General features: G+C 53.9%; 1 protein-coding gene across 1 annotated transcript; it reads right to left on the minus strand.

Annotated features, from left to right (window-relative positions):
• Positions 1-524: 524 nt before the first annotated feature.
• Positions 525-26,804, minus strand: PLEKHN1 (pleckstrin homology domain containing N1). The gene is made up of 16 exons (XM_009274197.2): positions 26,635-26,804; positions 24,824-24,923; positions 19,585-19,731; positions 19,126-19,206; positions 17,590-17,677; positions 13,930-14,054; positions 12,248-12,397; positions 11,768-11,848; positions 7,245-7,314; positions 6,592-6,746; positions 5,754-5,948; positions 4,933-5,193; positions 4,206-4,358; positions 3,211-3,423; positions 2,903-2,951; positions 525-2,486 (listed from the first exon to the last, which is right to left on the minus strand). The coding sequence occupies exons 1-16, from the start codon at positions 26,712-26,714 to the stop codon at positions 2,293-2,295; spliced, it is 2,142 nt and encodes a 713-aa protein (XP_009272472.1). The 5' UTR covers positions 26,715-26,804; the 3' UTR covers positions 525-2,292.

A 26,804-nucleotide genomic window follows, 5' to 3' on the forward strand; every position in this document is an offset into this window, starting at 1 on the left:
AAAAGGGAAAAGGCAGAGCCAAACCCTGCACCATCTGGCAGCCCACGGAGGGCTCAGCTCCGTATCTGACCCTAGCGCTGGGGCTGGCCAGTGCGTCCCACTCAGTTCACCCAGGTTTCCCCCAGGCTAGAGAGCAGACAGCACAGACCATCCCGAGCCACAGCACGGCACGGGCATTCCCAGCTGCACAAGTGCACGGAGCCATTTGGAGTCACCAACTGATTTTTACAGAGCACCTTTCCAAGACCCCCAGAACACAGGGCTGAAGCAAAGTCTGATTAGCTTTGGCATTAAACCTCTAGCCAGATCTCGTTGCCGGACAAATGCAGGGGAGACTTTGCTCTAGGATTAGGTGTTTACAAGTGCCTGACCCGAACAAGAGACAGTCAGCACTCTGGAAATCCTCCTGGACCCAGGGACCCAAAGCTCTCAAGGGAGGAAGGGCTTTGGAAAGGACAGCAGCAACGGACAAAAATTCGCCTCCATCAAACCAGATGATGGCAAAGAAAAAGAGAAGAAAAGTATTCCAGAAGAATGTGTATTGCAATTGTCCAGTCTCACAGAAATCCACCAGGGAACTTTTACAGCAATAGGGAGGGGCTTTTCCCTTTTGATACATTGCAGATATCACTGTTGAAACCCAATTAAAAAGATCATGGTGACCATCTTCAAAGTCAATGTGTTCATAGGAGCTCATGAGCATGGCTGCCTCCCAGCGTACTATGTGCTTCTGATGTTCCCTAGTGCAACTTTGTTCTGAATAAATAGATCCTTTTGGGGTTAAGTTATTAGATACAAATCTTCCCAAAATGAAAGTAAACCTGAAACAAAACAATAACAGCTAGAAGACCCAAACCAACACACACACAAATGTGCAGACAGCTGCCCATTCTACAGTACTGAACGCCATCCACAGCTAGAAAATTAAATAGATCTTCAACTTTGTCACATTTACACGTTAAATACATATAATCCACTCAAACCTTGCATGTAAACTTTGTTGGATACCTTCAGAAAAAAAAAAAAAGTACAATGTAATACATAGATATTCAAGTACAAAGAGCTCCTGGACTGTTTTGTGAAAGAACAAAAATAGAGATTTTGTTAATATGTTTGGTTTGCAGCCTCTTTAGGGAACAAAGGTTAAGAATTTAGAGCCCCAGGTAAAAACATTTGGATTTGCTGCTGACCTGGATCTGGCCTAAGAGGCTGGAAAACGATAGCACTGAGACTCTGTCCCCTGTTGTTTGTGTCCTGGTCTCGCTGCTGCTCTGGAGGGGGGAAGAGAGAGGTTGCAGCCCACACTGGCATTGCTCTGATCACTGGAGTGTTGTGGCTGTACTGGAGTTTGGCTTGCAGTGAATTTTCCTTCCCTTCCTGCTTAGATATTCATAGGCAGCATTTAGTGCAAGTCCAGAAATGTGCAGAGGGGTGGGAGGAAAGGACGCGGTCCCCTAAGAGGAATCTAGGGCATCCTTTCCAGGGAAGACCTTGGTAAACACAAGCCACTTGGCATATTTGCTGGAAGCACATTTCTTGATTCCATCTGCCGAGGTATCAGGCTCATAATATTGCAGGTCACCACCATGGTTTGGAGCCAGCACTGGCAGGAAAGAATTTTTTGCATAAAGTTCTGCCCAGATCTGGATTTTTTCCTCCATCTCTGTCAGGTAACTCTGATCTTGCAGGAAGACAATCCTATGAGCACAGCTATTGCTACCAACCTTATATACCACAATGGGGCATGTCTCATGCATCTTTGCAGACTTCAGAGCTCAATGGGGGGAAGGTTTGGCTTAACAGCTGTTCTCAGGGATCAGTGGATCCTCAAAGTGACCAGCCTGAGGGCTCTGGTAAAAAGGAAAATGATCAAACTAACCCAGCCAAACAACCCAGCCCTTTTCTTTGGCCCCTTTGAGTGACTGCTCCATCTGAACACCTTTTATCTGAGGGAGCCTGACCAGCTTTTTGTTCTTCCTTTTATTTTCAGGGGGGCAATGCTGTTCCCTAGCCAGGGCTCCCTGAGCTAGGGCAGACGCAGAGCGTGCTCCTTGGCACGGCACACACGCTGCTCCTCCGGATCCGCAGAGGCTGTCACTTTTGTGCTTTACTCCCATCCTCAGATTTAGGGGAGAAGTTTGAACTCTGGACCTGCCAGGACATGAGAGCCAGCCTTTTGCAGAGCAGGGCCCTTCCCTTTGCTTTGTACGCCCCAGGCTCCTCACCCTGGAGGGAAGCCCAGTAAGAAAAGAGCCCGGGGGCTTTTCTGTGCCTGGCTCTGGAGGCCTTCCCTCAGGCCTGGTAAAACTGCTGGCCGGGAGCCGGGGAGGCGTGCGGGGTGCCCGGCTCCTTCGCCTCGGCTTCCCACAGGTTGTCATAGCTGAAGTCGCTCTGGAAGCTCTGGAGCTCAGCATAGTCGTGGTAGGCTGCGGAGTCGCGGTGTGGGCAGCTGGCCTCTGGCAGGTCGTAAGTGCCAAAATTCCCATCTGCAGAAAAACAGACCAAAGCGCTCAGAGAGCTCATGAGCAACCCAGCGGCTGCCTTCTCCTTCGTCAGCAGAGAGAACGCACGAGGGTCAGCAAAATCGCAGCCCAGGAGCAACTAGATCTGGGCAAAGCAGCGGAAGCTGCAAGTGTGCCACAGAACAAACCACAAGCCCTCACGTGTGATGGGTGGCCAGAGCTGGTGGGCAGTCAGTGGAAGCCAAGGCAATGGCCTCCACCAGACAGACACAGGCAAGGGGCAGGGTGACAGACTCAGTCCCACCATGGGGAAGCAGGAGGAAGGGCACGCATGAGTCCCCATGCTCCCTCTCAGCCTTGCTTTGAATGACGCTTATGGAGACAGACACTGGAGAGGCAGGGTGGGCTGCAGCACCCAAGCAGCCTTCTACGAGTCTCACCTGGTGGCTGCAATGAAGGGCCCAGATGTTCCTCTCGCAGAGAAGAGACCTGAAAAGAAAGAGACGCACTGATGAGGGTGACTTAGCACTGCAGTCCTGGGATACCACACACCAGGAATCAGTCCTCTGTTGGTTCCCCCATCCCTGCTCCTCAAGATGCACCCCGTCACAGAGCAAAGGGCTCAGAGCCCTGCAGTGACTGACCACTCTTCCAGCCCAGAGAAAGGCAAGCTGGGACCCCTGCAACCCTATGTATTCCCCTGCAGCCTGCACAGTGTGGGGCACGAGGACTGCATTTACAAACTCACATCTTCAAGATAAGAAGCATCAGGAGGAGGCCGCAGCTGGAGACGGCATGAGGTGCCAGGGGTGCTGTAACTCGGAGCCGCAGGCACCTCTCTGCAGTGACTGCTGGGCAGGGGCTGGCAATTCCTCTTCTGCAGAGAGAGATGCTGGGATACCGGGAGGGCTGGGCATCCGTTCGCCTGTGCTGAACCTGTCTGTCCGTGACACTGCAGGAACTTAACCAAAACAAACTCTAGATTTGATACCTGCAATGGAGAGTTTGGGAACACTGACTGGCTGCTTCCCACCTGTAAGCTAGCCCTGCTATGAACTTAGGGCAAACCAAGGTTTTCTGCTTGCCTTGCAAATTCTACTACATTCCAATCCTGAAGGCCTTAGATGGGAAAGGAAGAATGGCTGCGGGTCCCTCGCAATGACCCACAAAGGTAGTGGAAGTTGGCCAGATGTGAAGGTAGTAGGATGAAACCCACTGGCAGCTCAGGGGACGAGGAAGGACAGAGAGCAGTCAGGAAGAACCCTCCAAGGGAAGGGAAGACTTCAGCAGTACGGGGGATGCCAGCCACAGACTCAGAAATAGTCTCTTCCCAAGAGATGTGCAAAACTAGAAATGTAGCCTTTAATAGGCACTCAGTTATCACAGCTGGAATTTTTGGGGGTGGATAAAGTGGTCTCTGTGTCTGACTCATCTCCAGTTTCTGTAGACTGGATCACATCTGAGTCTCTGTTTTGCGGTTTCTGGCTCTTCCTGGGATTGTTGTGATGCTGGCATCCAGTGATAAGACAGGGGAAACCTGTTCCCCTCTGACTCTGTCCTGGCTTGAAAAAACAGAGAACTATGCTGTGCCCTGCCCCACCCCGAAATGCAGGCCTGGCGTTTCCACATCCCGCTCAGGCTCGGGCAGACAGCAGGAAAAGAAATGGCCCGAGGCATGATTTCTGGAGCCAAAAGCCTGTGTGCTGAGTCAGGGCCGTAACCAGCAGCAAACGCGCAGGGTACCTCTTCCAGGAAGCTGGAGCCTGCCACGCTGCGAGCGCTGGGGGAGCTGGGCATATAGGGGTCAGCGTACAAGGGGGAGCGGGGCATGGTCGGCTTCTCCAGGGAGCTGGAAGCTGTCGAGGGCTGACTTCCCACCAAGCTCCATCTGTTCAGCTAAAAGGCAGAATTGAAACAGGAACATGACAAGCTGTTCCCTACTTGCAATTCATCCCCAGGAGGGATCGGAGCGGGGAATCTCCCTGCAATTCAAGTCCCAAATGCTGCTCAGCCGTGAGGGCTGACTCCCGACTGTAGCTGTCTGTGCTAACAAGGGGACTTCCCTGGGCGCAAGGCAGATGCACACTCATTGAGGCTGAGGGGAGGGAAACGTGGCATCACACACTAAACCAGTGATGGACACATGCTGGAAAGCCCTCGGAAGAAGAGGCTGTGTCCTATGAAATAACAACACTCCTACTTGCAGAGCACTGGCGCTCGTGTTGCCTCAGGAATTAGTGCCCAGCATCTCAGAGCTCCAAGAGATGTTGCTCCATTTGCTGTGTTTAACCTCACCTCCCATGGGCCATTTTCAAATGGAAACGGGTTTCGTGCCTGCCCTAGAGCACCTGCCAGGACAGCTATTCCTGCAAGTAGCACTGTAAGGAAAACGCGAACCGTGCACCAGTTCCTCTGCTGCTCGACCCTTCCCAGGCAGGAGGGCAGCCCCACTGCGTCCCAGCCCCCTTACGTTGCTCAGGTCCAGGTGTGGCGGGGGAGCTGCAGGGTGATGCTGCGAGCTGTGTGCGGAGTATGGCTCGTTGTACACCGAGGACAGGAGCTCGCCGTTGGGGTTTTCAGGAATGAGGCTGCAGATGGTCCTCTCCGTGTCCTGGCTGGGCAGCTGCTGGCCACAAGGCCCACATTTGCCCTTGGACTTTCTGGCGCTGCCCCCCCTCCGCAGGTCCTGTGCGGGCAGCCCCGTACTTGGCCAGCTGGCCTGCGCCAGGCACTGAAACAAGAAGACAGACCCCGGAGCTGGCTCTCCTCAGGCCAGCCCCAGGTACACAGACCCAGCTGCAGCCAACGCAAGGCACTCCCCTTCTAGGGCTGCTGCTGCGGGCGTCGCGCTGCGCTCGTGCATCGGCGTGGTCCTGCGGCCAGGCCCATGCCCCACGCGCTCCTCCCCGCACACGCACACAGCCCCGGACATACGAATGCTGCACAGGGTCAGAGCAAAGGCCTGCCTAGCCCATCACCTCCACCTACCCACGGGCTTTTACTTTGGGATTTCCTGACCTTTGAACAGTCCCATTTGCCCTTTTGCAATGTGTACAAACAACCCTTATGCAGAGTGGAATATTGGGATGGGACCCTTCAGCAGACTTTTCCTTTATCAGCAATGACAAAGCTGAGCCAGGACAAATACAGGCTCCAGGCATGGATTTGTTATGCCGCAGAGCAAACACTGACCGCCCGAGCTCAGCCCATCCGGGCACCTGGATAGACCGCTCTGCTCAAAGGCAGTGTCTGTCCCCGCATGCATCCCAGGCTTTTGGGGGGTTCACTTACGTGGAGAGGCTGGGAATAGCCAGGGGAGAGGGGGTCTTCGAGCACCCTGCTCTCAGGCATCAGCACGAAGGACTGTCCATCAGGGAGAGAGCCGCTGTTCTGGGAGAGGTGTGTTAAGGTGGCCACTCTCCCTCCCGATGCCCAAGAGTTTGTACGGCCATCAGAAGTGAGCGACCCTCTCCCGCTGCCAGCAAACTAGATGGGAGAGAAGAACAGCACATAGGAACAGCCCTCTGCGTGGCTGCAGGCACATCCCACCCCAGCCCCATCTCCTGCCTGAGCGTCGCTGGGCCAGCCCAGCCCAGTCCTCCGTGCCCACACGCCGGGGCCAGACCTGGGCCTGGGCTGTGCCCGCATGGCGAGCAGCTGCCCGGGGCAGCCGTGCCCGGTGCGGCGGGGTGTGCTGCCCTCTAGGGCTGAGCGGGTGGCTGAGTCCGGTTTGCAGGGGTGACAAGGGTGAATGACGAGGGCTTGTAGAGGGGTGAAGGGTGCTCGGGCACCCTGACCCCGTCCTGGCTGCAGTGCTGGCAGGGTGGGTCTCCCCTTCCTTGCAAGACCCTGTTAATGTCCTTGTGCCGATGCCTCACTGCACAACACTGTCGCAGCCTATGGCCAGGGGTCTCCTTTTGAAGGAATTTAATATAGTATATGCCCATATAATGTAATACAGGGCTTCAAAATAATTTGCAGGGATCAGCAACTTCATGACAGCCTTCAAGCAGGGGACTTGAAGCAGCCTGCTGTGTCACAAGAATACTCGCACGTGGCCAGAGATAAGACAGACAGGAGTCCTGGGAGACATCTATTGATTACCACGCAAGCCCAAAACATCTGTTACCTGGCCCGGGTGTGGCAGCTTTGATCCTGAGAAACTCTCTGATCCAGAGAGGGAGGAGTCGGCGTTTCGAAACTGGGCTGTTTTGAGACAGTAGAGCCACTCCTGGTAATCATCATAGCTGCGGCAGATCACCCGGATTGAATTGATTAGTCGGCCTGTAAAAACATCACTCACTGTTGTTACTAGGTTTGATCGACAGTCTGCGTTGCTTCCTTCAGAAACCCATGGGAATCCCCTTGCTCCATCCCTCCCCACCTTCTCCTGGGGTCTGGAGACCCTGAGACTGGTGCAGGGACAACGGGAATGCTCTGCCTTCGGTGCTGACCATTTGCGCCTGGCTGAATGTAGGACAGGGGCAAACACAGGCCAGATCTAAATGAGAGGGAACCTGTGCAGCCATGCTGTGACAAGCTTGCCCTGGCGCAAGCGCTGCCGCTACTTCACAGCCTCTCCCTGCCAGCAAAGCCAGGCCCTGCACCGCAGCCAGGGCACAGACAGTCCAAGATTTCCAAGCAGTTCAGTTCACAGAGCTTGGGTGCCGACATGAGCGAGCGCAGCCAGGAAGATGGCCACAGCAGCTTAGCGAAACCAGCCCGACCCCAGAGACCTCCGTGGCTGCTGCCAGCACACCCCTCGGCATGCCAGATACGCACCTTCTATTAAAAAGGAGGTTTTCTCATTCTCTTCAAAAAGCACTTGGATGGCGTTGAGTGGCAGCTCGCCCTGTCGGAGAGAGAAGCTGGCTTAGGACCGCACAGCTGAGTGCAGCTCACAGTCCGTGCGGTACAGCAGACAGGCGGAGCGGGGAGGACAACCTGGCTGCCCCTGCCCGCTTGAGGGCTGGAGCCTCTGCAGGCACCTGGCCGGCGAAACTCCGCTTCTACAGGGGCTTTCCCGTCAGGGAAGCCAAGAGGCTTTAGGAGCCTACTGCAAAGTTTTGCCAGCTTAGCTGGGAGCACGAGGGAAGCCCCTAGCGCAGGGCCAGCGGTGAGGACGGGGCGAGGCTGGCAGGATCTTGGCTGCTCTTCATGCGGCGTGGGGAGAAGGTGCACCTCGGCCCCGCTGGCAACCCCCTCAGGGTCCTCTGCAGGGAAGGGGAGGAGGAAGGGGATGCTTAGTGCCTAAATCCCCTAGGCTAGGTCTGCAGGAGATGAGAGGCACCCAAGCTGCTGCTAATCTGGGTGAGGACTTGGGTACCTCTGTACTCGCATAGGTGTGGGGCACAGGCACGTTGGAGAACTCTCTCCAGCAGATTGACTCAGCCTTGTCCCAGTAAACTCACCCTCCCTGCTCACAGCTCGCTCTCCCACCACCAGCCTTATTGCAGGAACAAAGCCTCTGAAGCCAGCGTGACTGCACGAGCCGTTTCTGTAAGCTTTGTTCTTACAAAGCCCCTCCTGAGACCTGAGCTTGGAAAAACACTCCTTGCCTTCTAGCTGTTTTCAACAGTTTCCCATGGTTTAATGGCTGACTTCTCCAGAAAATTTTGCAAACATGGTCCTGAACAAGGTTTTAGTTGCTGGATTGGGACTTCCAGCCTTGCAAACAGGAATCCCCACAATCCATACCCTGCAAAGTCTTACAAAGACAGGGTTGAGCCCTGTAAATGCCAGCTGGTGAAACGTGAGCTCTTGTGCTATACAGCACAGTTGTGAATGCCACTCCTGTGATGGGAGTGGGGTTTGCCCCCGGCAGGCACTGCATCTATGTTCCTATTAGCAGGGAGTGGAGGCAGAGAAGCTAAAGCAGCCTGTCCCCAGCCCCTGGAAAAACTGGAGTTAGAAGATACCACGTGCTATAAGTGCAATAGTGCCTTTGCATGCACATCCGCCACTGTCCTCTCTGCCATCTGCCAGTGTCCCCTGGCCATCCCTGCATCTGATTAGCAGGGAGTGGAGGCAGAGAAGCTAAAGCAGCCTGTCCCCAGCCCCTGGAAAAACTGGAGTTAGAAGATACCACGTGCTATTGCCCCTAAGTGCAATAGTGCCTTTGCATGCACATCCAGACCACTGTCCTCTCTGCCATAACCTGGTGTCCCCTGGCCATCCCTGCATCTGCCACAGGCGCTGGTCTGTGCCAGGCCCAGCTCTCCCGTGAGCTCTGTGGGACGGGCGGGAACAGGCAGTATCCAGACCTCTTCTGCTCCTGCAGCTGCGCCCCATCCTCAGTCCAGCATCAGAGCCCTGCTCTGCTGCCTGCTGCCAGATGTCCTTTAAGTGTCATTGCTGACAGTTTAATTCTCTGTGATGGGCAACCTGGCAGAAGGGCCAAGGGTTTGTCAACACTGAATTAGGATCTAGGTCTCCTCTTTCTTTGGGGCTCCCCAAGCTGAATTTTCCTTACATAAATAGAACAAGAACAGTCCTGGGAGAGCAGCTGAAGCAGACTTTGCACTGGAACCATCTCACAGATGAGCTCATTGCTTTACTTCTCATCTCTTTCTCTGAGCAGGGGGAAACTGAGTGACACACAGTTTCTTTGTTCCTTAAGCCCCTGTTCACCTCACCCGGATGTCACCCTAACCCTGTCTGTGGGCACGGACCACTAGGCGGGGGCAGCTGGTGGCAATGGCCCTGGGAGCAGCTCCTGTCCGGGATGGCAAAGACAGGGTCTGGGGAGCGCTCAGGAAACGAAGTTCCCACCTCATGCCGCTCTCCCCCATGCCCAGCAGCGGAGGAAGCACAGAATGCAGGAGCAAAGCCCTGTCATTTAGCCGAAGGCCGTCTCGAAAGGTGCAATCAGTTAGGATTTATTTGCCTAAGTTTAGGGGCTGCAAAATACGGTGTCTAGAAGAAACCCCTCATCATGTCCTCACTGCAAAGCTGTCCCAGCTACATAGGCTCTGGGGAATGCGGCCGACGTGACAGCTTTGCCACAAGGGAAACGTGGAGCTCAGCCGGGGCGTCCGCGGTTTGTGCTGGCCAGCTGCCTCTCTGCAATAGCCTGTGGGCACACGCAGGCTTCTGTGGTATTTCTCCTGCACCGAAAGTGATTTATGGGCTGAGCAGTACAGGAAGGCTGACCTTGGGAGGGAAAGCTCATGCAATGCTCCGTGACTCGTTTTTCCCTGCTGCTGTAAGAAATGGACTTTGATGCTTCAGCCGGCGCAGGTGCTGCAAGGCTGCGTGTGGAAGGGGACAGTGCCGCCTCCTCCTGCCGCTCCTCAGCTCTCCGGCACATTCGAGCAAGCCCTCCTGCCACCGAGGATGACTGCGTAGGGCTTCCCCCAGGTGCCCTGTGCTCCATCCTCCCTAAGGCAACATCCCCCTGTCCGTGGGAGGGGGCTGAAATACCCAGGGGCTAGAGTCCCACCTAGGGAAGTGCAGCAGCATCCCGCAAATAACATGCACATCAGCTGCAGAGAGCCCCTCCGTCCTCCCCCAGGCACAGCGTGAACCTGTGGTGAGCCAGAGCCTGCTGCTTTGGGTGAGCCCCATCCCAGCAGGCTCAGCCCCTGCCTTCCCTTCCCCTGTCCCACACACAAACTTGGCAGCGGCAGCTCCTGTGGTTTGTATGAAACTGAACAACAAAAGGGCCAGGCTATTCCTTCACACACAAATTGTAGGGCTCAGCGTCTGCTCGCAGGGAAGGGAAGTTAATTTGCAGAAGCCCTGGGAGAAGGCTCCTGTGCCCTGACATGCCTGTGGAAAATCAGGTTCCCACTGCAGTGTCACAGGCTGGTGAATCACCTCCTGCCTGCACTCGGCTGCGCAGATCCCTGCCATTACCCCAGCGAGCGAGACGCCCGGGGACCAACGCTCATGCACCGTGGGAAGGGAACATTGCACGGACAGGGCAGACAAATCTGGTTTAAGGTTTCAAAAGAGATGAGTTAATCTGAGAGCCCAGCCCAAGGCCCCCTTACGTGATGCCCCATTCCCAGGAGCTGCAAACAACATGTTCCCGAAAACAAGCTCTGTCTGAGGTGTGTCACACAAGCCACTGGCTGCTGGAAAACACCCTCCGCTGTTGCACTGGGGATGGAGGAGAGCTTTCGCTGGCATATGTCCCTCCTCACACCCCTTCCCATTGCAGGCACAGCCATCTCCTCTGGCCAGGGAGATGCTCTATGCAGGTCTTCCCACCCTTGAATTAAAAGCAGCCTGCATAGCTTGGGGCCTGAGGTGGACATGGTGAAATCATGTGAAGAAGGACCCCAGTGAGTTCACACTGAATTTCACAAGCCCTCAATCTCTGCAGGGTTTCCTTGTCACTGGCTCCTCTCTCAGTGACTAAGAAGGATGCTGCTCCTCTGGAGGAGCAGCTCAGCTCCGCTCTGCCATGTGCCAGTGGTGCTGCACCTGCAGGTTCAGAGACAGTTCAGCGCTCTTTTGGCACATTTGTTCTAGCACAGGAAAACGGGGCCAGAAAGCACAGAGCTGTTTAATAGCCATTGCAATGATGTCTGAGATGGATGTTGGCAATCAAGTTTAAGGGCCATTCAGACTGCAAGCAATGCGGATGCAGCTCCCAGAGCCCACAGTGCCACTGCCCGTCTGTGCTGAGGCTCCCAGCATTGCTCCTACAAGCAAAGACACACCAGTGGACTAGAGAAGCTCTTCTCACATCCCCTGGGGCACTCAGGCCTCCACATCCTTGTTGACCCTTCCGCTGGCATGCCCAGACATTGCTCAGGGCCCTTGCTCCACAGAGGGAAAGAGCAGCAAATGCAGTGCACCAGCAGCAGCCTCCCCTCTCTGCCCGCCAGCCAACTAACTGCCTTTGCCCTTCCCCACGAGCATCAGATGTGCTGCCTGGATACTACCTGCTTTCAAGCGGTCCCACAGAGCGGGGCCTGGGAAGCCAAGCCCCCGCGGGGGCACTCTCTGGGGCTGTTCCAGCTCCTGTCTCAAGCAAGCGAGCCAGGCTCTCCGCCAGCATAACCACACAGAAACATGCCAGCCTCCCTCCTCCCAGAGACTCAGATTCCTTGGCATCCAGCTCCTTTCCCCCTGGGCTTTTGTAGGAGGGCAAGGTGTTTCTCATGGGAAGATAGCTTGCAACATCCTTCTGCTCACCTACCAGCTGGCAAGGGAGCAGTGTGGAGGGAAAGCCCTTGCCAACATGAGAAGCACAAGGGAACCCAGGTGGAGGGGAGCAACAAGCCAAAGAAGTGCTGAAACGGCCACTGTGGATGGGTGAGAGACAGCAGGAAGGTGCTCCAAAATGAACTTACCTTAAAACAGAGGCTGTTGCGCTCTTCAGATACTATCACCAGTGTGGACGGGTAAAGCACCAACAGCCGGTCATGCTGCTCCTTGGAAAGTAAAGAGGAAGAGGGTTCCCTGTGAACAGCCGGACAGGGCTCAGATCTGGAGAGCCCTTTACTTTGTCTCTCTGAGCGCAGCCTGAGGCAAGGGCTCTGGGAACAGCTGAGCTGCTTCCCTGCAACTGGGCTCCACAGGCGATTCCTGCCAGCTCCAGCTGCCAGCGCTGTCCTGCAAACACTTGTGCATGTGCTGTCCCCAAGCACCACTGCTGGGCCACAGGAGCAGTAACAAACCTTTTTCCATTTACCGGGATGTGGGTAAAAGGACCCTTCAGGGACCTGCTGGATTAGTGGCAGCAGGTAGGCAGGAGTCTGCGCTAGTCACTCCATCCCTTGCCTTTTCTGAGCCATGCTGACAGGAGGTTGCTCCCCAGAGGTGTGTCCTACCTGGAAAGGCAGATGCTGAAGCTTCACTTTGGAAACACAGAGGACATCGCCTAGGGATTCCCGCTGGGTCCCTCTCCACTCCTGGACAGGCATGTTCTGCACGGACCACCGCAGCTCCTCCTTCCCCATGGAGCTCTGCTTCCAGTCGTTCTAGGGACAGGAGCAGGACTGAGAAGCAGGGTGGACATGTCCTCCCCTAAGAGTTTAGCTACCACGTGGCCCATCTCAGGACACTTTTCAAGTGTGGCAGAAGCCCAAAAGAGTAAATAAATCTGTGCAGGAGCCAGTTTTCCAGCTGGGACTGAATAAACATACTTGGTACCTAGCATCATCTGTACATTGCCTTTCAAAGGGGACTACCTCTGTTTTACAAGTGGGGAGATGAAGACAGGGAGAGAAGTAAAACACCCCGCAGAGACTGGAAAAGAAGCCAGGTCTCTCGAATCTGGTCCTGTTTTCTAGGCCCCGGTTCCAGTCTCCCCCTCCAAATGTTTTGCAAACTCTGGATAATTGCACAAGCAGCCAACTGTGTGAGAATTTCTCCGAACCAGACCCAAACCTCTGACCCTTCAGAGGCTGTGGTGGTGGCACTTCTGGGTCGCAGGTCTCCCTTTCAGCGCACACGCCCTGCCAGGCCCTCTTGCAAAGCCTTTCTTTTTGCACCCTTCCCTCGCAGGAGACTGCACACAAGGCAAGCTCCAAAATTTGAAGCTGTGTGCGCGCACACAGGCAGCAGAAATGCAGCAAGCTGCTGTCAGGTCTCAGCAGTACAGAGCACCTTTGGGGTTGCCATTCGGACTGAAATCCCACATTCACTCAGGTGCTGGTTGCACAGACCTAAGCTCCTAAGGACATCTGAACACAAATACAGGGTTCCTCCACGGGCAGAGGAGTTCCCAAGCAAGAACATGTCTGTCAACTGTGGGTAATTAGCATGTCTATCCACGGTTATTTTAGGGGTGGTGGAATAACTAAAGGAAGGGAGAGCTGTGAGACGTATTGCCCAGGGCCAGCTCTAGGCACTGGCAAACAGACAGGTGCCTCGGGCAGCAAGCAGCCGGTGCCACACGCAGGCCCTTGCCACGCTGCTGCCCCAGCCCAGGCCACCGCCCTGGCAAGGCTGGTACGTGCTGCTGGCGGAGAGGGGTCAATTGCCACGCGTCAGAAGGGCTGAATTACAGACCGTGCACAGCCCTGGCAGCTGCTGGCAGTGGTACGAGTGGCACCAAAACCCCTCTGCATCACGCCAGAGGGGCAGCTCCCTGACTGATGTAGTGAAGCACTCAAGCAGCTGGCCTGGAAAAGGGGGATTAGGCCAGGAGTTAACCCCACGTCTCCTTCCAACATTTTGAAAGAGCAGCAAGCACAGCAAGGAGCATTTGGAAGTGGACCCAGAGCCCCTCTCCCTTTCCATCCCCAGCCCTCTGCTCAAGCTCTCCAGCCCGGAGGAGGCGCCCAGAGCCCCATGGGGCACTCAGGATTCTGGATGAGGAAGGTGTTAGGTGAGCGCCTAGAAGTGTGGTGAAAATGGTTGAGAGAGGCTGGCCGCAGAGATTATCCCTCCCACTGAACACAGCAGAACAGTGCAGCACCCACCCAACTGGCCCAGCTTCCCCCGTCATTCAGCTCCGAGCCCACAGCATGGGAAACGGTTGCGCACCTCATCGTCCCAAGACACTAACCTGAGAGAGGAAGGGCAAGCCAAGGCTTCCTCCATTTAGCTGGATCTGTTTCTCCAGGTGGTAAAGCCACTGCTTCAGCTCTGACTCAGTAGGGCAGAACACAATAAGAGGATTCAGCAGAGGACCTAGGTATGCGAGATACAAGATGAGCTGGGCAGATAAGGGCACCAATTGCAGCATCAACAAGTAATCAGCTGGCCAGAGCTGTTATGCTCGACATCACACTGTGGGTTGCCTGCGAGTGCATTGCTCTGTTGCCATCATGCTCCAGTCCTTCCTGCCACTACCCTGAGCACATTGCCTCTCATCAGTCTGCTGGGGAGCTCCCCGGCAGGGACTGCTCCAGCACCTCCTCACCGCCTGCTCACGCAGCCACATCTAGCTCTGACCACCAGCCACTTTTCAGTCCAAAACCAGGCCAAGAACAGAAACCGAAGACAGTACAAAAGTCAAGCTTGAAATCAACAGACAGATTTCAGCTTTAAAAGTCCCCAACAGTTTGTGAAGCCCCCCCAGCCCACCTAGCTCTGACCACCAGCCACTTTTCAGTCCAAAACCAGGCCAAGAACAGAAACCGAAGACAGTACAAAAGTCAAGCTTGAAATCAACAGACAGATTTCAGCTTTAAAAGTCCCCAACAGTTTGTGAAAAGCATCTCTGCGGGCAGAGACTATCACAACGTGCTGCTGCAGACAGCCTAACTCAATGCAAAAGTTTCATGCTATTTCTTAGTTTCACTTTGGCCTCAATATGTAGAACATCAGTAGCTTTCTGACGCTGTTTATTTATTGCTTCACCAAATATAATCTGTGCCAGACAAGCTGAAGCTGCTCTCAGACATACTCTTGAAGGGAGGAACAGCCCTATATCTTGTTGATTTTAATGTTTCCAGCTATCATTCGCTTAGTAGCACGAGCAAAAAGTCTCACACACCCTCTGCTACTCACTACAGACATAACCTAGTGACGTTAATAATCATTTCTGGCAGGCTGCAGAATGTATGTTATGATTAATAATTTACCGGTGATCTCATATTAAACCATACTTGGTGCATGCTCAATAAGATCCGGCTTTGCGGGACTTGGAAGTATTCAGATAAGCAAGTGCACTGAATAAGCATGATACTTTGCCCTTCTGTGGAGTCTTTCATCCCATAATTCCTGCATTACTTATGAGCAACAGTTAATTAAGACTTTGAAACACCTCTGTCTGTCAGGAAACGCACTAATACAGACAAAGCAGAGGTGGGGAAACTGAGGCAGAGACTCCCTGAGTGACTTTCCATACATCATGCCATTCAGAGCCGTTACAGTGATAATTAGGTGTCAAGAATTACTGGGCATCCAAGCGTCTATGTACCATTGTGGCTCTGGAGCCCTCTTGTCTCCTCTTGCCTTGGTTCCCCTGTCTTTGCAATGGAGATAAAGTGATTCCCTACTTTATAGAGTTGCTAGGAGGGTATAAAGGTGCTAACGTTATCTAGATCTTCTGGCAGGTCTGAATACTTCTCTGGGCATCCAGGCCCTTATACAAACAGCAGGAATCTTTCTGGTGGGGCATGACCCTTAACATGGCACTGCTTGCTCTGCCACCTCCTCTAAGGCCAGCCTTTCAGACATATCCTGAGGGCTGCTCACGTTGCCACATCTAAAAGGGGCCCCAAAGGAAGAGAAAATGAGAAGAGAAACTCCTGCCTAAGCCTGAAGCCTGAGACATGGCTGAAGCTCGTGCAAGGAGCTGCTGGGGAGGCTGTGAAGCAGAGCCTGAAAGGCTGCTGCTAATTCAGTTGCTGACATTTCCCTCAGCCCCAAGGGCGTGTTTGCGGCAGGGCCATGACACAGCCATGCTGAGCAACCTGTGCCGGCCCTCGTGCTCTTTTCTCCTGTCTTGTCCTTCCTCTTTCCTTGAGAATGCTTCCAGAGGAACATTGGAAGGAAGAAAGCCCCTTCCCAGAGCAGCAGCAGTTTACTCCCACCGAAGTCTCTCAGTCTGGAGACACTAAAAAGCTGCAACGTTTGCAGGTGAGGCAGAGGTAGCTCAAGGTGCTCAACAACAACATCAGCATCGGAGGCTGTGCACGAGATGGACCACAAAGCCAAGGTGATGGCCAGCCGCCGTCCACTTCTCCGTGCCAGTGCACTGAGGGATGGATGGCTCTGCACGCTGCCAGGCTTCGTTGTCACACTCCACCTCCACACTTCCAATGATCGTGCCGGCATCTTCTGACATACTGAGCTACCCTAGAAAGTGCAGTCCATGGGGAACTACTGATGCCACGGGATTTCACAAGAGAATGGATGCGTGTCTGTTGTGTCTCAGAGTCATGAGACAAAAGACTTCCACCCAGACCCTGTGTGGGACCACGGACAAGGCTCTTATCCCCTCCGTGCCTTGATTTCTCCCCCTCTAGCAGAAAAATAAAACTGCTCCACTGATCTCCCGGCGATCCTAAATATCGCTACCTCCCTGGTTGCTTCGTGTCGCCGCTTCCTGATATATACAGCACTCTCTATCAGAAAGGCCTCGGTTTGTTCTTTCCCTAAGCAGGACACAAACCCAACAAAGTTTGAGGCAATTTTCCACCCAGCCACACTCCTGCGTGTTTTAATACAAGCAGAACAAGTCCACCCACCCCAGTGCAGATGCCCCTGACCGGTTACGCCTGGGAGAAGTTTTCCTTCATTTTACAGACTCCCAAAAAGAGTTGGAGAGCCCTGCCTAGTACAGTGTAACGAGACCACAGCTCAGCAGCCCTTAAAATTAATGTGTCGTTTGTATCAGCTCCTTGTTATAATTTATGTAATTCTTTTGTTTGAGCGGCCATTGTATAACTTTCTCTCTAACAGAGGACACCAGAGTACATGGACAGTGGGCCTAGGACACAAATGAGCTTTCTTGGCTCTGTATCGTTACTGGGTTATTTACTTACTTCTGTGTACTTCATGCTTTAACTGCTACTCTTGGGGACTTGCGACTGCTGTGATTCAGCAATGACTAAGCCCAAAGAAGCCTCCAGCCAAGCTGCAGACCGGTTGTTATCCCAGGAAAACTTTTATAAAGCAAGATCACTCAGAGAAAAGTTTAAGAAGCTTGTGGAGGCAGGAGTGCTGGTGAGGGAAGAGTTGGTGAAGTAACATCGGGTCCTGAGAGCACCAGCCTGGCATTATTGGTAGAAGCAACTCACCTCTCGGCACTGTTGCCCATCCTGTGTACTTGAGCAGTGCCATACATCAGCACGCACAGCGCTGTACACGTGCCTGCTCGGAGTCACTCCCTGGCCTCGGGGCTCATATGGCGACAAGAGGTGAGAGAAGGAGTTTTATTCCATTCCTTCATTCAAATGTGGTGCACAAAGAGCAAATGACTGGGCAGAGGTGGGAACTGTCACCATGTGTCCTGAGTACTAACCAGCTGGAGCACAGGACCATCCTTCCTCTGCAGTCCCTATCCAGTCCCTTCCCTGCCTGCAGCCCTGGGCATCACTGTCCAGGTGTTTAGGAGCAAGATGCGAATGCTGGGAGGAAAAGCTTCAGCTCTCTACAACCTCTTTCCACAATGTGGTTCTTCTCTGGGACTAGGTCAGAGTGGGACAAAGAGCAGAGACAGTCGTGATTCATACACCCTCTGTTCTCTGTTCAAAGCAAACGGAGAGGCACCAACCTGCAATGCGGAAAGCGTGATCCTCCTGCCCGGTGCTCTTCCCATTCTCAATTTCACACACATTCAGCTCTTTTAAAGGCAGCAGTCCCTGCATAAGAAGAACACACCATTATTTTGGGGGGCAGCCCGCAGGGAGGCTCTGCAATTAATGCCTGTTTGCCGTAGGAGACTGGAAGTCCAGACTTGGCACCAGCAGGTTGCTGTGGCTCACGATGTTAGACTGCAAAACATTGCTCTGAGGGGAAACATTTGGGACTTTGATCCAGCACAGCCCCCAGAGGAAGCACGTTCAGCAGCTCCCTGGGCTCCGTGGGGCCAGTACTGCAGTAATTAGCTGCCATGCTGGAAAGAACACTTTCTTTATATTCCAAGTCCTCCAGTTTTAAGAGAAACCTCAGCAAAACAATGCTGGCTTAACACAAGAAAGATGTAAATGACCATAAAGTAAAATTGAGCTGTCCGGTTTCTACACTCCATCAGAGTCCCACTATAACGAAGCACAGGAACATATGACAAGTTGTGCTCCCCACCTTGGGCTTTCTAAACAAGGGCTGTAAAAGATGCTAATTGCTGTGATGTCTAGGGGCCAGCACTGGCGCATTAATTCCTTTTTAATTCCTCTAGAATTAATAATCTAAGGAGCTGTTTATAAAGTAGATGGGGGATTTTGTAATATTGTTTGTATTCTGACATGTGTCTTTCCAGTTGAAGGCTGGGTTGCTGGATGACTCAGGAGATTGTATTGGCATATTGCATTAACCTCAAGTCACCTAGAAGACAATAAATCATTTCTAAAAGGAACGAATTTTACGAACATCTACAAAACAGCCATGCTCAGTTTTAGTTACTCACTCATGTGGAGGGAAAGCACATTCAGGGCTTCCTGTTTGTTCGGCTGTGATTTTTTGGCTGCATGTGCAAAAAAGCCTATTGTTTGTAATTCACCAGCATCATCAGGTTAAAAGATTGATGAACGGTTTGCCAGGATAGCTCCCCAAGGCTGCCCTCAGTTTTTTCTTTCCACCCTCTCCCACATGCCTCTTTCTCCGCCCTGCAGGTGAAGAACTCCCCCTTGGTTCAGAAGCCAGGGCCAAGTCCACCATTGGCACCGAGGCCAGTGGGATTTTGAGCAATAGGAGCTCTGACCCTTACCGAGGCACAGCTCTCTCTGCTTGGTGCTCTACACAAAGATAAGCCAAGGTAGCCTAAATGCCTCCCATCCCTGGTCCTGCCTGCCAGCCCTGCACAAGCCCCTATCCCACCTCCGTGGGGTCCTTTATCTCTCCCCACAGACAAGGCCAAGGACCCAGGTGAAACTGAAGTTGTCTGGGTGCAGTCCTTAGGAAGAAATGCTCTCTTCCCCCAGGACCTTGGCATCCACGGGAAGGGACTTGCTGAGATCACCTAGAGGAGGCCAGTGGCAGCCCCAGAAGCAGAGTCCCCTGCCCTGTCCCATCCCGTCCACCCAGTGCCCCCAGCCTGGCCATACTGCCCGGACTCCCCAGTGCTTGCTGCAGCGTCTGGGAGATGCCCTACCTGGTAGGTGAGTCCGCTGGAGCCCATAGACTGGAAGTACAGGTAAGACTGGAACAGCTCCAAGAAGCAGTCATTCACCTCCTGCAGAAAAGACACGTTTTGGTGTTTATCTCAGGATGCCTTCCTCCTCCCAGCTTCCCTCTGCATCTCAGACTGATCGGTCCACAGAAAAGCCAGCGGTCGCTTATCCAAGGGCCATCACTGCATCTCTACTGGTGGATCTGCTGCCAGCCCAGCAGCTGGGCACGGAAGCATGGCCCAGGTCCCCGTTGGGATGGGAGCCGGTGGGCGCCAGCTGGTACCCATGTACCGCGTAGCAGCAGAAGTCCCTGGGCCACGCAGTAGCCCGAGGAAGTCTCCGTGAGTCACATTTCCCAGAATTACACTTTACTTCCCAGTCCTGCAGGGTCACTCCGTGCCTGGGAAGAGAAACACCCACAAACAGGTGCTGCAGCTTACCTGGCAGTGCTGAAACTTAAACTTGACCTTGGAGTAATAGATCATTTTCCCCAGATTCCTGACAACCGTTTTCCTTCGTCCCTTCTTGAACAGGCTGGGGAACCTCTGGTCCAAGTTTTCTTTCTGGTTTTCCTGGTTCTGAATACTCTGCACCAAGGATTCAGGAAAAACAAATCAGAGCCGGTGGGAGGTGGGGGCCTGATGTTGGGAAGAGACATTCCCAGGACATCTTCCCAGAAGGGCTTCCTCAGAAAGGCACCCAGGCTGGGCTGTTTGTTGGTGGGTCTCCATGCCAGCGTGGAGCTGGGGTTCGGTTACTGCTGGGAGGCTGTCCTCCCTAGGCAGGGGGAGATACTGACCTAAAGGGAGGTTTTCTGGGTTGGGAAAGAAGGGGTGCAGAAGCACATCCTACATTTAGGGTCTCCCAACTCCACGGACGACCTCCTGCCTTCCTAATCAAATTCACTGGAACAAGGACCAATCAAGGCTAAGCAAACACAGCTTGTCTTCCACTGGGGTTAGTGGAAAGGTTTTCTTTGCTCTAGTTCCACCTGGATTCCTCAGCTCTCCCATCTGCTCGGATCTCTCGGTTTCTCTAGGTGGAATCTGTTGTTTCAGGTGCCCAGACACTTTTGAGGCAGAGTCCCACAGCCATAAAAGCAGCTGCGAGGCACTGAGTCGTGAAGCTGCTCACTGTCAGCGCAAAAACCTAAGGGAAGCCAGCAAGCACCGGGGGAGAGCAAGGGCTGACGTGAGAGGGAGATAGCACTCAGGGCTGCGGGGGTTCCCTTATTTCCTGCATTCTGGGTATACGGAAATTCTTCCTTCTGCGCAATGGCACAAACCCACACCCCTGCGGCACTCCACTGCTCACAGCCCGGGGTTGCTGTTGCACTGTCTGGATACCGCATAAATCCCAGGGGTGGAAAGCTCTCCCTGCAGTTTCTCTGGGAAGAACGTTTTTATTTCTGGGGGTCGGTTGATTTCCTTGGGGAGAAGGGAAGGGCTGTATCTCAGAGAGGTCACAGACACCACTGATTCCCCCCAGGTCAACACCCAACTTGCATATCTGAGTCTTAAATGTCAGCTTTGTTAGACACGTCACAGACTCCGGGATATTCATTCCCAAGCAAAAGAGAAAGGTAGGTGGGAGATGCAAGGTTTGCCCTGCTGCTCAGTCGCCAGGCTGTGAGGCCACCTTGGTGGGACCCCACTCCGAGCACCGGCGGCTGCATTTCCTGGGGATACTTCCAGCGAGGGCATGGCCGTGCTGGAGCTGGGAGGCAGGGTGTAGCGGTGGCATGTGGCTCCCCGGGCCTCATACGCTTCTGTCCAAACAGCATTTCCAGGAATGAGCAGGGAGCGGGCTGCCGGGGCTCAGCAGGGATCCAGTGACAGCCTGTCACCCCGCAGAGCCAGGGGCTTCCAGCAGCCAGCGCTTCCCCGCTGCCCAACCTGTCCGGCCCGTGTGTGCCTGCTCCCAGTGCACCGTGCCAAGGAGACAGCTGCGTAAGCCCCATGATAAATGAAGAGCCAGCAGAGCTAACCAGATCTGTCTTGCTGGGGCCTCCATGACTCACCCCTCCGGCATGAGATTAACCCCTCTCATAACCATGCCAGGGACATCGGCAGCGCTCAGGCCAGAGGGGAGCTGGTGAACCAGTAACAGGAACCTAATGCTGTCGGGATCCTTTCACCCGCAAAGCTTGGGGTTCCTTCCAGGGCCTCACTGAATTTAGATAACTCTTTTTAGGACACACGTTAACCCCTTCTCTGCTCAAAGTCTCCCTCCAGCTTTTCCAGCTGGCTCCGCGCAGTACCCATGAACACATACCCAGGTCCTCCCCTGGAGGTGGGAACCTGCTGGCTGCCAATTAATGGCCTCACTGAGAGGCAATTAAGCGTAGGAAAAGATTACATTTGTGCTACAAGCCGCTGTCAGAACAAAGAGCAACTGATCACCTGACAGCTGTGGCAGCAAAACCAAAACACTGCTTGGATAAGGGCAGCAACCAGCAACAGGGAGGGGGGAGACGATAAAGTAATGAAATTACGGACACAGCGATAAGCAGCAACGCCGGCTACCAGCTGCCTGGGTGATGCTGCTGCCTGGAACGTGGCAGCCAAGTTCCCCAGTAATAAGTAAGGCCCCAAGAAGCAAAAGCAACCTGGGAGCTGGGAATCCAGCGGCATTTTTGGCAAAGAGCTCAGCCAACCCGCCAGCTTCCACAGGGATCCTCCCGGGATCAGGAGGGAAAGGGAGAGCTTCCACTGCCACCGTTCATGTGGCAAGAAACAAATTAACGTGAACACCTCCCTCTCCCAAAGAAGCATCTAGCAACCCCAGCTCGCAAGGGTTTGCAGCAAGACTGAGAAGACAGCTGGATTTAGTGGCTAAGCATGGGGGCATCTCCAAGACCATGGACAAAATGGGATCACGTCACTAAAATCTCCTGCCGCCCCTTCAGCTGCAGGCTGCCACGCAGCAGGCCCCATCCGCCCGTGCCACACCAGTCTTCCAAGCCCCAGCAGTCTTATCACTCATGATCAGGTATTGTGGTTTCGCAGGAAGAAGTGGGACTGTTCAGGTCTTTTATTTCTTTGTAAGGTTGACGGTGCTTCCCATAAACTCCTGACCATCTGCTTAGGTACAACAGCAATTTCCTAGGATGCGGAGGACTTGCCTAAACCCAAGCTCTGGAGAAAACAGCTCCTGCTGAATCTCAGATGTCTCTGGGCTCAGACCCACAAATGCATCCCTGCTCTCTCTGAGACAGGTTTATAGTCACCAGCGTGGCCTGCATCTGGCCATCCCCCAAAAAGCGGCACTGGGAACCCCACGGTGTCCTGTGAGGGTTGGGGACCAGAGCTGTCACAGCCTCCTCCACGAGCATCACTTATCTCCCTGGCCCATGCACCTCCCAAAACCGTGGGGATGCCTCAGTGTGCAGCCAAAATGAAAGGGGACTAGCATTTCTCATTCCTCTGAAACCCTCCCCAGCCAGCTGTTTACTCCCCTGGCTGGGTTGTGCTGGTGGCAAGCACTCTCCTCCCCCAGCCCCATCCTGATTAGCACTGCTCCCCTTAGCTCAGCTATCCCGCTGGGTTTGAGGCAGTGCAGATCATTGGAAACCTGGTTCCTCTCAGGGTTTGACGAAGCAGCGGGTCTCTGGCAGTGCAGTGCAAGTGCCCTGACATGTTCTCTCGCTCTCTCCCTCTGTCTCGGATGCCTTATCCTACAGGTAAAGCAAGTTAATAATTAACCTGCCTCAGCCCCTGCAGACCCCAGTGACTCCCAGCTGAATCACTAACCCTGGCAGCAGGAAGAGCTCAGCCTTGCAAGGCTGGTGCCCCGGGGCTCCGAAAGCTGCTGTTTAATGATAAAAGAAGCAAATGAGAAGCACCGGGTTTCTGGCACATCCTCCCCCCTCGCTTTTGCTTAGGCTTCACAGAAGCCGTAACTGGGAAGTGTGGGAAACAGGGCAGAAGGTTGGTGGGAGCAAAAGGCGCTGGCTTTGTGTGCCAGCTGCCCGTGGCAGGGTCCAGAGGGGGCCTGGTTTTCGGGGATGTCACTTGCCCCACTCCCAAACTGCCTGCTACGGCCAGAGGTTTGGCAACCCCATCTCCTCCGAGATTGCATCGGAAGAGTCCCGTGCTGACGGCTCCTCTCTAACCTGGCCCTGCAGCAGCTGGTCACCTCCCGCTCTCGGAGGTGTTTCTCCTGAAAAGACAGGAGTGGGAAAGGGACTAAGCCAAGGCTTTCTCTAGGCCACACAAGAAGCTTGTGGCTGAGCAGGGAGTTTGAATCCCATCTGCCCCAGGCAAGGGTAACATCTAAACAACTGCTCCACCCTCCTTCCTTCCCTGAAGAGATCCCACACTCTCCTGTGCTCCCGAATGAATAACCTCTCGGTGACCTTTGTTCTGTCAGCTTGCAGGATTCATTTTCCAGGATCCGCTAACGTGACAGCTCTCCCTGCTTCCCCAGGGGAAGTATCCAGGATCCGTCTGGGACCTGGTCCCGTCAAGTGCTGCCCAACCCTTCTGGATGCCTTCTGAGTCCCGCAGAGAACCATGCCCGTGCCACACGCCCATTACTCTCATTCACCAATAACGGCAGGACTGTGAAACAGTCCCAGTTCTGCTGTGCTTCCCACCTGTACAGTTCAGGACACGTTCCCCAAGAGAGGGGATGGCACTCACCCACGGCCACCTCACAAGCCAGGAGGAGGATCCCGGTCCCGCTCCCTTCTCAGGCTCACATGAGGAAAAGCAAAGGTCCTTTCGGTTGGAAAGGGCCAACCTGGGAGCAGCTGAATGGAAAGGGACTGCAGGGTCCCTGCTTGTGGGGAGCAGATGTCTGAATCTCTGCAGCAACCCAAAGTACGTGAGCAGGGCTGCTCGGAACTGGGTCCTGCAACACACCAAGCCCTTGACAAGCACCTCATCACCAGTGAAATACACCTAGCCAGTAGCTTGAAACCCAAGAGAGAATGTCCTGCTGCTGACCTTCTCTGAAATTACCTCTGTCTAGCTGTGAGTCTCTGCCTCAGTTTCCCCTTCACCCATATCCACATAGCCTATTTGCCATGCAGTGGGGGAGATGCATGCACAGTACAGCTCAACAGGCCCTGAAGCTCGATCCACATCCCTGGCCCACCCAAAGGGACCGAGCAAACATACTGGGGTTCATCATTTCACCTCTGCTTTCCCTCAGCAGTGCTGGGAAATGGGCCATAAGGCCACAAGGCTGGTACGTGCCTGGGACAGACCTGCCCCTCCCGATTACCTTCCCAGGCTTATTGCTAATACCACTGCCAGCTCCGTCTCATTCCAGCGTGGGAATGAATCATCCTACCTTTGAATGCTCACTCTAATTTTCCCTTCCTTCACAGGCTACCCAGAAACAAAAGAACCAAGAGCAAAGGGGGGTGTGAGATATTCCCACCATGCTGCCTGCTTTGCTCTCAGCACGACCCTCCCACCCCGTCACACGTTTTGGCTGATGGCAGGTCCCCTCAACACCTGCATGGGGACCCTGGAGCAGCTAGCTCTGCTGCTGTGAAGGGCACAGGGCTCATCCCTTCCTGGGCTGCAGATGTGACCTCCATCTCCTTGAGACAGACCTGCTGCTACCCCCCCAGATCCAGACCCATCTTACGCACAGCGCTGTCCTTGGGGTGGGTGGGAATAATCTCTGGGAGCAGTGGGGAGGGGGGTTGGATGTGTTTGTACTTGCCTTTCCTGGAATATACTGCAGGATTTTGTCTGTGGTCGTATCCCTCTCCCGCTCCCCTTCTATACCAAAAAAGCTGGGCAGTTTTTTCTTGCCATTTTGTCTACAGAGAGGAGAAAAAAAACCAAAACACACATGCAAACACAGATCTAGGCTGATGCATAGTGAAATCTGCCCAGAAATGAGGAAGCCAGAAAGCTAAGTATGCAATTTGTCACGGGCTTTCTAATCATCCCAGCCCAGCAAAGGGCTGATAAACAGCCTGGGAGAATTGTAATGGGGTTTGTGCTGCACTTGTTGGTGTTTCTTTGCTTTTTTACATGTCTTTGCATAACGAAACAATCGGCTAGGCTCATCCGTGTCTCCAAATCAGCGGAGGGACCAGATGTTCCACTGCAAAATAGAAAGACCAAACCCAGTCCCGACAACTATTCCAAAGCCCCTGGAGTGGAGATGTGTATGTACACATACGCCAACATACATTCACAAACAGGTTTTATTTCTATCTTTGTGGTTTTCCTCTCTCCTTCCTTCCACTCCCAGCAAGGCCCCCAGCTTCTCCTTGCATGCACACCATTAACAAGCAGTTACTGATGCCGTTTAAGAAGCACTGGGACTGCTTTGTTGGGACTTCCCAGCAGTTGCTCTCTCTTTCAACCAGATTGCAGCGTTTCATTCAGCAGAAACCAGGCTTATCTCCACGGAGAGCCATGAGCATGGGAAGCCGGGAGTCAGTGAGGACAGGAGGTGCTCTGGGGCTTGGCTGCTCCACTGCAGCTACCTGATGTCAGCCCTCCAGGGTCCAAATTCCCCAGCTGATCCCCTCTCTTTTACCCCACAATAGCTCCACAGACTCCTACAGATTTGCTCCCAATTTATGGCAGCGCAGGAGACCAAGGGGACGGTTTCAGTGTCTCCTCTTGATTTGAAACCCCTCAGCCTAGCAGAGTTTATGGGGTTTGTCTCAAAGCCCAGCGCATATGCTGAACCCAACGTAGATGGGGCCGGCAGGTTCGTGAGGAATCACCCTGGTTCCCGACAGAGCTCCTTTCCAGCCCAGAGCGCTCAGGATGGGGAGGGCTCTGCTTCGTATGTGCTTGGGTAACGGCAGCAGCTCTGTCACTACGCTGATGGGAGCACGAGCAGTGGGAAAGGCAGTGCACAGGGAAGCTTGCTCTGCACTCCCTGGTAGGCTCTATTTTGGGACAGCCGTCCATCGCTGTGGTACCTGAACGCTGCCCTGGCCAGCCCAGCACCAAAGTCCGCAGAGGATTTCACGGACATTTTCTGTTGTGCCTTCCTTCAGGGTTACAAACGCAGGTCAAATCGTATGGGCAGAGTGTTGGGATTTGGGGCTTTCTCTCCAAAGCAAGAGGAGTGTGATTGTTGTTTTTTCACAACACGGCACCACAGCTCTGGGCGTCGTGAATAAAAAAAATCGCCAAGTGAAAACAAGGAGTGTCAGGCGTTCTGCACCTTGCCCTGCCTGTCCCATAGAGGGGAGTTCTAATTTTCAAAGTGGAATGAAATAAATCGTGTTTCTCCTGGGGGCAGTGTCGCTGGGATACTCCGCCAGCAGAGCCCTAGAATTCCTTCCCAGGCGCTTGTGGTGAGCTGATCGCGTTTGGCACTGCCCAGCACCCTGCGAAACCATGCAAAAGCCCGATTCTGCTGAGCACGTAAATAACTCCTGGGTTTCCCGAGCGGGGCTCAGCTGCTAGCCCAGTTCTGCGTGGTGCCTCGCATGGGAGAAAGTCAGCAGGGAAGCCAGCACCACTTGAAAAGCAGTCCAAAGTAAAAGCAAGCGTACTTACTCTTTCTTCAGCGAAGGCTTCCTTCTGAAAGAGCCTCTGAGCCTCCCAGGTGCCTGAGGAACACAAGTTATGTTCCCCATGCCGGCAGCGACTGGAAGCGCCCAGGAGCAGCGGGGAGCCGGGGAGGTTTGTGCGTGTCACGCAGACGCTCCCCTTCCGCCCGCGGTGAC

Source organism: Aptenodytes forsteri, unplaced genomic scaffold (genome assembly GCF_000699145.1).
Source record: "Aptenodytes forsteri isolate BGI_AS27 unplaced genomic scaffold, ASM69914v1 Scaffold16, whole genome shotgun sequence".
NCBI lineage: Eukaryota > Metazoa > Chordata > Aves > Sphenisciformes > Spheniscidae > Aptenodytes > Aptenodytes forsteri.

Bases quoted from the DNA above. Each gene is read 5' to 3' on its own strand.
- PLEKHN1 (XM_009274197.2), bottom strand. From the start codon at position 26,714: ATGGGGAACATAACTTGTGTTCCTCAGGCACCTGGGAGGCTCAGAGGC. The intron at 19,732-24,823 runs GCAAGTACAAAC...TCCTTGGTGCAG, and splicing joins TGCAGTATATTCCAGGAAAG to AGTATTCAGAACCAGGAAAA. The intron at 4,359-4,932 runs GTAAGGGGGCTG...TCTGCCTTTTAG, and splicing joins CACACCTGGACCTGAGCAAC to CTGAACAGATGGAGCTTGGT.